Below are 14659 nucleotides of genomic sequence, written 5' to 3'. Positions count from 1 at the left end.
CGTTTGGCACCCGGGGGGCTGCGGGACCTGCCGGCTGCTTTTCCACCGGGGGTCTCGGCCAGGCGGGTGCGGGAAGCCGCGCGTAAAAACGGGCGCTCCGCTCCCTCGACGGCAAAGCGTTGTCCGGAGGCTGCGAGGCCGGAGCGGGCCTTCCCGAGCCCGGTGGCCGTGCAGGAGGGACCCCGCAGGCTCGGCCCCGGCCCCTGCGGACTAGTGGGGGACCGGGTCCATCCTTCCCGGGTAGCAGCGGCGGGCACCTGGATAGAGGAGCCGAGCCCAGCCGCCAGCCGGCTGCTTGTACTCACCTATAGCTGTACGTATAGGCGTGTGCAAACAGTGTCTCTCCCTCAGACTTGCGAATGGGACGAGAAGGGAAGAAAGGTGTTCAGCCGAGCGGGTCCTCAGCCTGACCTTTATTTTCTCTGGGAGCACCGAGAGAGCCCCCAGGACGGGGCGCAGGGGTGCCCCGCATCCCGCACCTTCAGCGCGGCCCGGAGAAAGGAACAGCGCTTGCCAGCCGCGATCACAGGGGCCGGCGAGCCCCGGGGCCGGGCTACGGCGGAGAGGGATGGAGAGCGACGGTGCGCCCAGAGCACGCCGCGGGCACAGAGCAGCTGCTTTCTACGTGAAGCGAAGGAAATAAACCACCAACGAGCTTTTATTGTTATAATCGTCATTATTATCATCGCCATCGTCGTTTCTCTGCACATAAATAAATAAATAAATATCTCCCGGGGTGGGGTGGGGGGCGGGGGGAAGGGGACGGAACGATACAACCAGAGCTGCGCGCCCGGCAGCGACGAAGTCAAAACAAAATCAAGAACAATTTTGGAAAGAAAAGAAAAAAAAAAATAAAAAAGATCATAACCCAAACAGCTCCCGACCCTCCCTGTCCGCCCGCTTTCGGGCACCGCCGAGTTACCGGAGGGATGCCGGGACAGCATCTCTCCAGGCAGCCCGCACCGCCCGCCGCCGCGCAGCATCCGCGCTGTCTCGGTGTGCGGGCAGGTCTGAGAGGAGCCTCCCGGGCCCGGGGCTGCGCCTGCGGGGAGACAAGTGAGACAGCACTACTGGGGGACGCCTGGGGTCCTAGGGAGCAGTTTATTTACAACAGGGCGCACGGACACCCGCCCCCACGGGCCGGGGGTCTAGAAAGGCGAGAAAGTCCTTCGTAAATTACACAGATTATACAAAACGGTATAAAATCCTTCTGCTGGATGTCAGCACCGGAGCAGGCAGGAGTCTCTCTCCTGCCCTCGCTACAGTTCCTGGGGAGCCGGGGTGGGCGTGGGGGGGGGGGGCTAAGGGGTGACTGCGAGGCCTCTGTCGTCCTTCCCCGAGGAGGACGGAGACATGCGCAAGTCCTCGTCGTCTTCTGAGCACTTGGTGGTGGAAAGGGACGAGCATTTGCAGCTGTGGCCGGCCCCCCCGCCGCGGTGGGAGCTGCTTTTGCCTTCTTTCTTGTGCTTGACCCGTCGGTTCTGGAACCAGATCTTCACCTGCTTCTCGGAGAGGTTCAGGTAGGTGGCGATCTCGATTCGTCGCAGCCGGGAGAGGTACATGTTGGCGGCGAACTCCCTCTCCAGCTCCAGGAGCTGCGTGCTGGTGAAGGCGGTGCGCATCCGCTTGCTGCTGGGCAGCTGGCTGGACGTGCTGTCTGCGGAGCGGAGCGCACCGTCAGGACCTGCCGGACCCGCCGCCGCCCGCCCCGCAGGGCCGAGCGCCCGCCAGTCCCCGCTGAGCGCCCCCCGCCCCCGAAGCCCCGCCACCCGCTCTGCGGGGCCGCAGCCCTCCCTCCTCCGGGGGCCGGCGACTCGGCAGGCGGCTGCCGGCCTGGAGCCCGAGCTGACGGGGTGCCGGGGCCGCCTCCCCCCGTTCCCACCGCCTGGGTCGGAGGCTCGGCGGGCAGCAGCGGGGCTTCCCCTGCGCGTCCTCTGGGGACGCCGGCAGAGAGAGGTGCCGGGACTTCCCGTCCAGCCTGCGGGCGCTGGGCAGTGACCCACCTCCCCATGTGCCGTCGGCAGGGTCCTGCCTCCCTTGGGATCCCCATCACCTCCCAGCAGCGAGCGCCGTTAGCATGCAGGCGTGCCCCCCCTGTCCCCCCTTCGTGGTGCCCCCTTACCCACGGAGATGCAGTGGAATTGCCGGGGGTCGGGCAGCGGGTAGGCTCCCTGGTAGAGCGCCGGTGCGTGCCCGACGCTGACGGCGGAGACGGAGTGCTGCTGGCGGGCCAGGGGCGAGTGGCAGTACTGGGAGCCGAAGGGGGGGAAGGAGGCCTTGATGAGGGGGATGGCGGGCGGCGGCGGGTGCAGCTGGGAGGCGGTGACACAGAGCGGGCAGACGCAGAGCAGCCCGGCCTTGCGAGCGTGGCAGGCGCCGGCCGGCAGCCCGGGCAGCGGGTGCGAGGGGTGCACGGCGTAGGGGAAGAGCGGCGGCGGCGGGCTGCCCTCCCCCTTCTTCTCGCCCGCCTCCCGCAGCACCAGCGAGTCCACGAGGAAGGAGCGCGGCATGGCCCCGCGCAGCGCCCGCGCAGCGCCCGCGCAGCACCCGCGCAGCACCCGCGCAGCGCCGCTGGCCAGCCCGAGTGGTGCTGAACGGCGCCCTCCCGCCCGCTTTAAATAGCGCCCGCGCCATGTGATGGCGGCGCCGGGGCGCTCAATAGGCTTTCTGTGCCTCTTCTCTTGGCATTCACGCCGCACGCTCCCTCATTATTTCCCTTGTTAACTAAATGAACTGCATAATGTACTCTATTCTTGTCGACCCCACCCACGCCGTAGCAGGCGGCCTCTCCCCTCCTCTCCCTTTGGCGGGGTTATTTTCTCATTCTCTCGCGATTTAATATTCTTTTCTTTCTCTTTATCGCTCTCCTTCGCTTTCAGACCAGCTTTCAGCCCGCTCCCCCTTGTTTATTTTGTCGGTGCAGCCGCGGTCTCCGCCGGCGCCAGCTTCCCCTGCCAGCCCCCCCGTGCCTTTCCCACCTGTGGCAGCAGGTCGGGCCCCCAGCCCCGCCGGCCCCTCTCTCGCCCGTCGCCGCTGGGCTGCTTCGTCCCCGTTACAGCGCCCGCCGCCGTCCGCAGCCCCGCGCCTTTGTTCCCAGCCCGGTGCTGGGACCCATCGCTTCTCGCCGTCGCCGCCGTCGGGCGAAACCCCCGGCCACTTGAGATGTGCCCGCCGGTGGCTCCACGGGCAGCCACGTCCGCCCGGCCCCTGCGTGGGCGTGGGCGCCCGGGCACGGATAACGGCCACGGAGCGCCCCGAGCAGCGCGATGTGCCGGTGCGGGCACAGAGACCCCGACGCGCAGATACCACTCCGTGCCGGAGGCACCCGCGGCGAGCGCTTGAGCGGAGGGACAAGAGACTCTCGGCAAGCTCCGCACCTCTTCATACCTGGTCCCCCTGCCCGCTTTTACCGGTAACACCGGCCACCGCACCGCCGTGCTCCACGCGTGGCCGCCCCGGTCCCGGCCCCGGTCCCGGCCCCGGCCCCGGCGCGCTGCGCAAAAGCGCGCCGGGGAGTCCCTGGGGCTGCGGGGACCGGCAGGGGACCCGTTTATTTCTCTCCTAGGATGAGATTTAGCTTAAACACAGCGGTGGCGTCTGAATTTTTTAGCACTGGCTGCTGAAACTTCCAACGCGAATTTCTGCGCGTTGGTCTGAGCTAATGCGCACCGGGCGCTCCCCCGCGCAACCGTGCGCGGACCGCGCAGGAGCTCCCGGAGCTGGGCTCCCCGGAGCGAGATGAGTTTGTAAGTGAATAAGGAATGCTAACAAATAGAGAAAAAAAATTTCCTTGGGATATGTCTTGTTCTCCGATCTTCCCGTTTAACATATGGGAAAACAAGGCAAAACACGCACCCGCCGAGTCCCGTCAAAACGGGGGGCGATTTCTGCCTGCAGTAACCTGCCCGCCTCAAAAACAAATGGATTTTTTTTAAAGGGAAGGGGAAAAGGGAGGAAGCGAAAGAAAAGCCTTGAAAGCAGTGTAACCCCGTGTCTCCGGCTTGCGCAGAGGCTGTTATTGCCTGCAGTCGCTTTTCTCACTGAAATCTATGGGAGTTTTGCCGTGATACTGTTGATACCCGAACCTAGAAATGTACGTATGTGCACAAATAAACGGCGAAAAATACAGAGCGAACAAAACGAATGCTGGTAAAAATTCCGTCCCGCAATGATTTAGAAAGGATTGCCAAGTGTCCTTCCCCTGAAAGCGTTAACGGGGTTTGGACTTTTTTTGTTTTGCTTTGCTTTTAAGGAACTGGCAATTTAAAACATTTTCCGCCGGAGCTGGCGCCCGGGAAGGGGCATCTCTCCCCGCTGAGAAGTGGCCAGCCACCGAGGGGGGGGGGGGGGTTCAGCCTCAGCCCGAGGGATTCCCGCTGCCCAGGGGCTGAACCCCAGGGCTCCGAGCCGCAGGGAGGCAAAGGGTTAACAGCTCCTGAATGCACACCAAGCCCAAAGCTACTGGGAAAGAATATCCAAAAAAATAACCAGTTTTTTTTCCAGCCGCTGGACCTTATTGAATGTCATTGAAGAAAGTTTTGAATGCCAGATAAAGAGAGGCGAATTAAAGTGTGTGACAGCAGAGGATAAGCAAACACAAAGAGAACTCTGTCACACTTTGGGCAAAATCCGTGGGCTTTTTACCAAGCCTCTTCGCTATGATTGAATTAAGTAATAGGAAAACATTTTCTTTCAGTTTAGAGCCATTAGACAAAAACTTCAAAGCGAATAACACTTTTTAATGTGCAGTCCAACAATGGAATCTGTTTTGTGCTGAAATGTTTAAATGGTTTGTTGTGCAACTGTGGGCTGAAATAACCCAGACTGCAGCAAAATAGCATCCTCAGGCCGTTTTATGAGCGCTTGAAACTAGCACAGACCTTTAATCCCAGCGCTTTAAACTAGCCTCCCCAGCCTTTTTCGCCCCCTCCTTTTTTTTTTTTTTTTTTTTTTTTTTTAATAGGGGAAATTCGCCTCGTATGTTTGCTATCTCGCAACGATCGCCGCTAAACGAAAACGGCTCCGGGAGCGGGGGGAAGCGAGCGGCCGGCGGGGTGCGCGCTGCGGGCGGCGCGGGGGGCGCCCCTCCCTGGGCTGCGGGGCGGCCCCGCCGCGACCTGCCTCCGCCAGCGGCCGCACGCTGCCGGGCCACCCCGGCCTCGCGGGGGGTCGTGCCGGGACAGGGGTGCCCGGTGCTTGGGCTCCGGAAGGAGAGAAGTGCCGGGCCCCCGCGCTCCCCCCGCACTGGCTGTCACACCCCCCGGAGAAGGGGATGGGGAGGTGGTAGGGCGAGCATCACTTGGGGGGGACCCTCAGTGAAGGTGGGGTCCGGTGTCATTGCGGGGAAGGAAGGAGAGAGGGAGTAAAAGCGTTGGCACTGACTGAGGCGTGTCTTCCCCCTTGGGGGTTGGGGGGGTGTGTGTTCTGCCACCCTGCCTGTGAGGGGAGAAGGTGTCACACTGCCACTGCCTGGGGACAGCTGTATGGACATTGGCTTCAAAGAGGTCCCTCATCATTTTGAGGGGCACGCCGTTGCCTTTTCTGACGAGGCCCTCACTCTCCGGGTGGTTCCTGTTAATATCTGGGGGTGGGGGGTGACGTACGCCATCAGTTCCTGAGGAAAGCATGGAGAGGTGCGTTGGTCTGGGGGCAGGGGAGGTGAGGATGAGATCCTAATGGGGTGGAATGGAACGACTATTTCCAAGGAGACCATGTCCTTGGTAGCTGAGGAGGGCTGACAATTTGTGAGTGACTGTAATATTTCCCAGCCTAGCCTGAGAAACGATTTTCTAATGACAAATAAACCAATGTAAACCAAAGCCAAATCACAAGCCACACACCACAAGCCACACAGCGTGTGGTGGATTGTCCAAAGAATGTGCCTTTATACATTGGACAAACACACCCAGGAGCAAGCCTGTAAAGTACCTGTGCACCCTTTTAATTAACTTGACCACAGAATAAACTTAGGTTTACTGGAGTAACCAGAAATATATTTTTCTAAAAAATCACTGCTTTATCAGCAAAATTGATTTTTGTGGCTGCTGTACTTTCCTTGTTGGTCTCTTGCTTCATTGAACAGGTCTAACTGCATGAACAGATACCCAAAATACATTATTTTTGGCTCCTGATTAGAATTGTACTCTGTGTGGAATGAATGTTTCCTCATGGGCTTCTCCTTCACGTTGACACAACAGTGCCTCTTTATTTCCACAGCATCTCAGAGGAGAGGTGGAGCAAGCTCTGTTCTGCTGATAGACAACCAAGGTGAAATGATGAGGGCTAGTACCTATCCGGGACCAGCAGAAGATGATGCTCATGGAGTGTTTGTGTCACTATGTTTATGTGAAGCCCAGGGTCTGAAAAATGCAGCATATATTTTGTGCACTGACTTCAGTCAGGTGCTGGAAGTGTTTGGCACCCTCAGAGCCAGCGTTCGGGGAAGGGAAGCAGACTACAAGACAGTGAGAAGAACACAGGTATTGAGTATCTGCAGGGCAAAACCCTCCACTTTTCACCATGTGCTCAGTGATCTACTTTGCACTGTCTGTGAATACCATCAGAGAAGCAGAAATAACCCGCAGTCTGAACACAGGCTGCATTGCATCAGACCAGCAGCCCATCTACTGCTGTAACTTCTCTGCAGCAGTGGCTGTAGTGGAAATCTAAGGAAGCTGATGGGAAAAGCGCAAGTGTAAGAGTGATCTTTCTGTGGTTTACTCCTGACCTCCAGTGATCCACAATGCAAGGGATTCCAGAAACATAAGTTACATGTTTGTGTTTAATTCCAGTTCTTTAAAAAAGTAAAACCACAGCTTGCCTTGTCATGAAGTTTCCCTATGTTTTCCTTCAGCTCTTGTCTTACCTATCAATTTCTTCCAAATTTATCATTGTATACATTTGGTAGCCTGCCAGCAATAGCCTTCACCGTGCAGCCCTGCTACATTTCCATCATGGTTCATCCAGTTTCATCTAGTTTCCATCACAAGCTATCAAGACAATAATTAATCTATGTCAGTAAAACCTGTGCCACAGGAGGACCAAATCAAAGCTGCTTGTTTCCAAAGCTGCTTGTTTTTTTGTATTTTTTTCCTTTATTCTCTTTCAACAGCAGATATCTTGGGTAAAGGTTTGCCATTTAGCTTTTCTTCAAGCTCACTGCCTGCTAACAGGGTGGGTCTGCAAAAGAATCCTGTAATCTTCTTCTAAGATGACAGTTTGCTGCTCTGTTTCTCCTCTTTGATTTGACCTTTCACTCAGGAGGAGATGTCAAAAATGTAGTTGGAAAGAAATGGTGAAAAAGTAACAGGAAAAGTAAGAACAGGTAAAATATACAATTTAAAGCAGCCTTTTGCTTTTACAGAGAAAACACATTGCAAATTGCTGGTGACCTTGTAAGACAAAAGGACACACAGGATGGAGAAGCTCTTGAGGGTAATGAAAACAAGGAATTGCAAAAAGGAGCTGGGTATGAGTTCTGCAAATCTGGTTAAATTATTAAATCATTAGAGATACAGCCCTTCAGCTGCAGAATTCACCCTGTTTCCCAGCCATTTTTTATTGTCATCTTCTATTTTCTCCAAATTTCTCACCTGTACATATGTCAAGTCCTTTAAAAACTCTAAGTTTTTGACATTGTTAGCCTGCTCTTTGATAACATCCACAGGGAAATTTTTATGTCATATGGTAAGGGACGATGTCGTATCTGTTACTTGTATGAGCATTTGAACAGTCTTCTGCAGCCTGATGAACTTCTTTGCAGGTTTTAATTACATTCATGTGGCAAGTACTCAACAAACCATATTGATCTGTAGCTTGTGTACTTGGGACTGTGTATACACTGGTTTCAGTGTGGCTTATCATCCTCAGCCTGGCAGATAAGGAGGGTTCTGCAGTGACTGTGGTTATTGCTGAATGAGACATCTGGCTAGTGCATTCTGTGATGGAAGAGAGACAAATAAAGGTCTGTTAGAGTCACTGTTGAAGATCTTTCTTCAGCTTCTCCTAAGTGAAGTTGCACAGGAAACTGAAAGGAAAAAGCAGGATTTCCCCATATTTAAAAAAGAATACCAAAGAGCTGAAGATATTGGAGTCAATAGAGGCACTCAAGATCAAACTCTGCTAGGAAGACTATCAGGACTTAAACTTCCCAGACTTAGTTGCCCAACACAAAGACATTTCCTAGATAGTTTTGCAATGCTGCATCCAGCTACATGCAGAAACACACCGTGTTGTCAAAGGATTAGGGCAGGGGTCCTCAAACTATGGCCCGTGGGCTGGATACGGCCCCCCAGGGTCCTCAATCCGCCCCCCCCCCGGTATCTACAGAACCCCCCTGCCCCCCCCCCCCCCCCGGGGGTTGGGGGCGGAAACCAAGCAGCCGCAGATGGCTGCCTGCCACTGCATCCACATGCTGGCCCCCTGGTTAAAAAGTTTGAGGACCCCTGGATTAGGGCAAATGGGGCAGGGTGTTTCACTGTGGATCCATGGCTGGTAGGGTGTGCATGGGGAAAGGCAAGGGTTGGGAGTGAAGAGGGAGTCTTGCTTGCCTGCAGCAGGGTTTCCTGGCCACTGCCACTGGTGTAGTGACAGAGCCAGAAGGTTGCAGATCAGAACTGTGTAGCTCGGTTCTTTCTTTGATGTTGGCAAATGCATGTTCCTCAAGTGTTTATCACACATGAATGTGAAATTGTTATCTTAGATGCTTATTCAGCTTGTGTAAAGCAGACCTCACCAAGGTATGTTAATTCCTTTAACTTCCCAGTTCTGGCAGTATACTGAGAAAAAGAACACTCTGAACTGACAAAATAATTTTCTTCTTTTCATTACATTTTGAAGGCTTAAAACTCCCTTTTGAATACAGTAGAGTATCCAGAACAAATTAGGTTACACGTGTTTGTGTCTGCATATCTGGATATGAACTTGTGTATTATATTATTAAATATATCAATTGACATATCAAGTGTATAGGATGGGATTGTACAGCCATACACAACCATATTGTAGCAATGTAATAGAAATAATTTCCTGGAAGCTGAGCACAGTCATTTGTTGACTTCCTTACATTTGCATGGAAATCTTCCAGTACAAAGCAGAACATTTTTAGAGGAGCAAACAAGCATTAGTTAACAAAAACACCAACATGGATATCCAAGTCAGTACATGACAAACATATATGATGGCCCTGCATTTTTTGTGTATTTCAAATTCAGGTAAAGTCTGCCAACCTCATTCTTCCACTTCCTTGTTTTTTGTAAGTATAATGACCCAACACATAGAAAGTTTGGAGCTATTGCCAGGGATGTACATGAGCAAGGAGGCTCAAAGTTTATCTTGAAGGAGTTCACTGCTTGGCTTTAGTCTAATGGCCCAGTCTTTCCCGTCACAGGCTAGAGTGGTTGCACCCATTGTGCTTCAGCAATACTGTCCATCACACGATCCCAAGGAGAGCTGTTTTATGCTTTGGGAAGATAGCCCAAAGCTGTGCGTTTTGGTAGCTGTTTGAAAGAGATTATCTCAAGATATGGGCCTTATGTCAGTGAAGTTCAGTGGGAAGACGGCATAGTCCAAAATACAAGTTGGATGTCATGGAATTCTGGAATCCCACAGAGCTTGTGAGATCCTTGAACTTCAACTTTGGCAGTTTGTGTTAAACATTTACTTATGAAAGGCTAAATGTGCGGTACTATAAATGCTTACTGGCAGTCATTAAAAATATTCATTATCCTCTGTAAGAAACAAAATAATCTTAATCAAACTTTATTCTCCATGTAGTGCTACTGTGGGTACATAAACTCTTCTCAGTGTGTTACTTTGCACTGTACCTACTACAGACGTAAGGAAAGTGCTGTTTTAAGAGGAGGGAGGCTATGTAAGAGCTGGTCACCTTTGGCTGCCTTTGTAGTCAGTGGGGAGAAACAGATATCTGCAGGGAGGGATTCACTTATTTAAAAAATCCTTAGAATTAAAAAAATCCCACTAGAAATGCCTATCTGGTGCTACAAAGAATGCCTAAATGTCTAACCCAGGTGTACTTGTCCAGGCGAAGCTCACTCACGCTGTCTCTCTGTACTGCTCTGCCTCAGCTGTTGCTTTTTCTCATGGATGGATGCTGCAATTCTTTGGAGCATGAACTTTCCAGAAGCCATGGGGTGCACTGTGTGGTAGCCAGGAGCAGGCTGTGTAGAACCCCTCTACTCCATGGCTTCTCCCACTTTTGACTTCTATGTTTGAACCACTGCTCTTCTGATGCCTTTGGCAACTTGTATAGGTGAGGTCAGAGCCCTTCAACTCCACTCCTGTCCCCAATTATGGAAACTAAGTAGAACCCTGTGTGTTAAAAATGTGTCCCAGGAGACCAAAGTGATCCATTAGATTTCAGTCAGCCATTCCTCTTTACTCTGTATTTTCTAACTTTTCCCTCCAGTTTTCCAACTTTGTTCCTTCTTTGGAGGATGCTCTCCTTACTTTTCTTCCTCTTCTTCAGAGTGTCCGTAATTTTCTCCATCACCACCTTCACTCACTGTCTTTGTGTTCTTCTCTTCAGCCAGATCACTATCTCAGTAAATAGAACAATTCTTCTAAAAGCTTTTAATTCAGAAGTGTGAGAGAAAAGGTCTGAGTCAGATGAATGAAGTCTTCCAGTTATCCTCACAAGAAGATCAAGGATCCTTGTCAAGGGAGGACAAGCAGGATCGATAGTATCTTCTGCAAATTTTTCACATTTCCCAGGCATAGGGCTAGGAAAAAAACCAAAAAGGATGCACCATAAAGGGACAGCATTTTTTCTGCCCCAGATTAGGAGACTACTGTCCTGGTGATGGGCACATATAATTAAGTGATATATTAATCTCACCATAAAGAACAGGCTGGTGGAAAAGCAATGCTGCAATTAAGCAAGATGAGGAGAGAAATTTCAGAATTATCTACAGCTGTCAGAAGACTAATTGTGCCCAGAGCAAATAAATACTTAGACCCAATCTTCAGCACTAATTGGAAAAACTCAGCAATTGCACAAACCATACCTTTTTCTTCCTAAGGAATGTTAGGTAAACTTTCACCTTTTTTTTTTTTTTTCCCCATGACCAAGCTTAGATCAAATATTGAAATTATTTCCTTCATGGTTAAAAACAGGTGGAAAAGGACTGGAAGTTGGGAGGATGTCAGAACCCTCCAGATCCAGGCTGGCTTTTGGTATGTTCATTGATATGCTTAATGTACACACAAGACCAGGGGTCCTCAAACTTTTTAACCAGGGGGCCGGCGCACGGATGCAGTGGCAGGCAGTCATCTGCGGCTGCTTGGTTTCCCCCCCAACCCCCGGGGTGGGGTGGGGCAGGGGGTTCTGTAAATACCAGGGGCTGGATTGAGGACCCTGGGGGGCCGTATCCGGCCCACAGGCTGTAGTTTGAGGACCCCTGCACAAGAGTAACTAGGAGATCTTCTTTGCTAAGTCGTATCCTGGCCACGTTGCTTAAGGAAAGGACAAGAGACTCTCTGCAAGTGGAAATCATTATTATGTCAATGTACGAAGGGTAAAACTATGGCCAATGCATGTCCTCCAGCTCTTTTGCCATTAAAACAGCTACAGATTTGGCTCGACCAAACAGAGAAGTCAGGGTCACATAAAGGAGCTTAAATATTCTGGCAATCCTGGTAGATTTAGATTAGATATTAGGAAGAAATTCCTCACAGTGAGGGTGAGGCACTGGTACAGGTTGCCCAGAGCAGCTGTGGCTGCCCCATCCCTGGCAGTGCTCAAGGCCAGGCTGGATGGGGCTGTGAGCAGCCTGGTCTAGTGGGAGGTGTCTCTGCCCATGGCAGGGTGAGTGGAACTAGATGATCTTTAAGGACCCTTCCAACTCAAACCATTCCATGATCTTCTGAAATGCTCACCAGTATTGTCATCACGTAGACATCTTTCCCCTGGCCACCTCTGGGCCTGGCAGGAGGCGGGCAGCACAGAGTCCTTTCTGTAGCCTTTCTGCTACCCGCAAAGACTCTTCAGTACTGGCAAAGGCAGAACAAGGAAAAGTGGCACAAAACCTCCTACTTGCATTTGCAGTTTTACCCGCTTTTACAGATGAGCTGTTCTACAGCAAGAAAAAACAGACTGGAGCATGTCTGCAACGAGTGTCCACCTCATTTGTCCTGTGGACATGCTCTGTGTTTTGTTTCACTAAATCCCTTCCTTTCCAGCAGCATAATCAACCTCACGTCAGGAAAGATCCTCCTTCCTTCAGAAGGGATGGGAGTATTTTTACCACTGATAGCCTCAAAACTACATCTTCCTTGTGGGAGCTGAGACCGTGAAAGAAGGATCCTGAGTCCAATTTGCTTTGCTGTTCCAAGCAGGACACTGCAGCATCTCTTGGTATAGTAAGCATCCTGCTCTTAAGTAAAAGCAGCAGCACTTTGTAGGAGGCTGTGACCGGCCTGGATATTGATGGGCTTCTCTCTCCAGTCCTGCAATCATTTTGGTAGCTGTAGCTCACAAGTCTTGGCCTTACCATCACCGTCTTCATGAAGCTGCAACACCCTCTCTTCCCTTTGCCTAGGGTATTTGCCTAGGCTGATCTGTTTTCAGGTACCACTTCTTCCATCAGCTGGTCCATCCATGCTTTGCAGTGCTGTTTTTGGCCTAGAGAAGCTCGCCTTCTCTCAGCAAAGTTAATAAGCAAATAATTTGCAACACGGAGTGCTTCCACAGGAAGAAAGTAATCCTACAGCTCTCCCTTATTTTACACATTTTGGGGCAGTTATTTGTAGGCTTGATTACTAATCATCCATTTGCACGTACATTTTGTCTTTACTATGGTACTTCATGTGCAAAATTACTTTAATATACAGGATTAGCAGAACTTCCATGAAGCACAACTGTTCATCATCCCATTAGATACAGTTCACAGCATTTATTGTTTTTTATACACACACATATGTACAGAGGCAGACAGCAAGTGCAAATACTCATCTCTCCCAGGGCAGCAAAGCTGCAGGATTTATATCTCACAGCCTTCAGGGTGTAGGCTCTGTTCCCCGGGTGCATCAGGACTAGAGAGGTACCTGCAGGTGAATCCAGCTGCAGCTGCAGGCTGTTACTGCCCTGGCCTGAAGACATGGCCTCCTGGGGCCCTGAACCCAGTGTTGTCCCTGCCCCAGGGCCACCAGACATGCTCCTGCATCGCCTGGGGTGGCTGCATTAACTACCTATTTGCAGGCTCATCAAAGTTGGATTTTGAAAGTATGAGGAAGTATATGACACGTTTACACAGATGTGTTTCTTGAAGGAAATGACACGAGTTAGGAAGGAGAAGAAAACATTATCATAAGGAGGTACAAGTGCAGGACTTCTGTTGTCTCATGCCATGCTGTTGTGTGTGGGGGTGTGTGTCTGTGTGTTGGCTGTTTGTTCCCCTGGTGTGGTGTCTGGCTCAGCAGAAACACATTTTTCTGAGGGATCTGACTGTCCCATTTTTGGAAACATGAGATTTCTTTAAGGGGCTCTGGCTGTGGCTGTGGGGGGAGCAGGCCCATGGCAGGGGCTGATTGTGGTCAGCAGGCAGCAGAAGGGCCCCATCCCAGCCTGGGGTCCCCCGAGTGGAGCAGCCTCACAACCAGCCCTGCCTCCATTGGTCACCCTCCCGCATGGCCAGCCAGGACTCTGCGCCCACGGTGGCTGGAGAGGCTCCCTGGAGTCCCTGCCGTGCTTTCCCAAGCCATCCCTGGGGAGATCAGCAGTCCCGGAGCCAAGGCTGGGGTCAGAGTAATTTGTTTCTCCCCAGCAAGTTTGCAAAGAACGAGCAGTGCCCAGGGCTCCCCCAGCCCCGCGCTTGGCCAGGGGGTGCAGCCCTCTCATTGCCCCCTGGCCTCTCCTGCTGACCTTTTCTCTGCTGCCACTTTGTCTCACACAGGGCATGTTTATGTGTGGCTGTGGAAGGAGGTCTCCTGTTCTGTGGCCGTGGTGGCCGTGCAGCACACACCACCAGGAGCTGCAGCAGGGTGAGGGCATTGCTCGGCGCTGGGGCACCCGGTGCCTTTGCAGTGCCAGCCGGCTGGGTGTCAGCAGCACCCCGGCCATCGCTGGGAGCCCTCAGGCTCAGTGTCCATGGTGGCAACAGCTCCACAACTTCTGTGCCTCTCTGCCTCTTCCTAAAGTAACATCATTTAGATCAACAGTAAAATCTCCCTTGGAAGGGATGAGACCTTCTGAGTGAATTATTGTATTGGTTGCATGTGATCAGAAAAAAGAGCACAAGAACGTGTGTGTTGTGCCTGTCTATTCGGGACTGTCCCAAGCTTGTCTGCAAATGGGACACTCCTTTGGGGCAGGTGTTTGGGATCTAAATTAGATGCCAAAAGTACTTTGCAGACAAGACAGCTAATTCAATGTAAAGCAAGCTCAGAAGTAGACTGAACGTCTGGCGAAGGCTGCTACAACAGAGTCAAAGTCATGACAAATGTTTCCCTCTCCCTGAAAAACAAAGACAAAGAAATATCAAAGATGCCAGTAAAACATTAAAAAAAAAAATCCAAAGCACAAACACACATACAAAGATGCAATACTTGAAGCTGAAAATCACCATTTTGAGCCCCATGAAGCCTACCAGCATGCAGAATATAATTCAGCTGTTTGTTATACTATCTCAGAGTGTTTGTCAGG

At 51.9% G+C, this 14659-nt stretch overlaps 1 protein-coding gene across 1 annotated transcript; it reads right to left on the bottom strand.

The window, feature by feature from the left end:
- Window positions 1-1301: 1301 nt before the first annotated feature.
- GSX1 (GS homeobox 1) lies at window positions 1302-2510 on the bottom strand. The gene is made up of 2 exons (XM_055703257.1): window positions 2123-2510; window positions 1302-1657 (listed from the first exon to the last, which is right to left on the bottom strand). The coding sequence occupies exons 1-2, from the start codon at window positions 2508-2510 to the stop codon at window positions 1302-1304; spliced, it is 744 nt and encodes a 247-aa protein (XP_055559232.1).
- Between the last annotated feature and the right edge of the window lie 12149 nt (window positions 2511-14659).

This window comes from Falco cherrug, chromosome 2 (genome assembly GCF_023634085.1).
Source record: "Falco cherrug isolate bFalChe1 chromosome 2, bFalChe1.pri, whole genome shotgun sequence".
NCBI classification, from domain to species: domain Eukaryota; kingdom Metazoa; phylum Chordata; class Aves; order Falconiformes; family Falconidae; genus Falco; species Falco cherrug.
The sequence above is the reverse complement of the archived record's forward strand: the minus strand, read 5'-3'. Positions and strand labels throughout refer to the sequence as shown.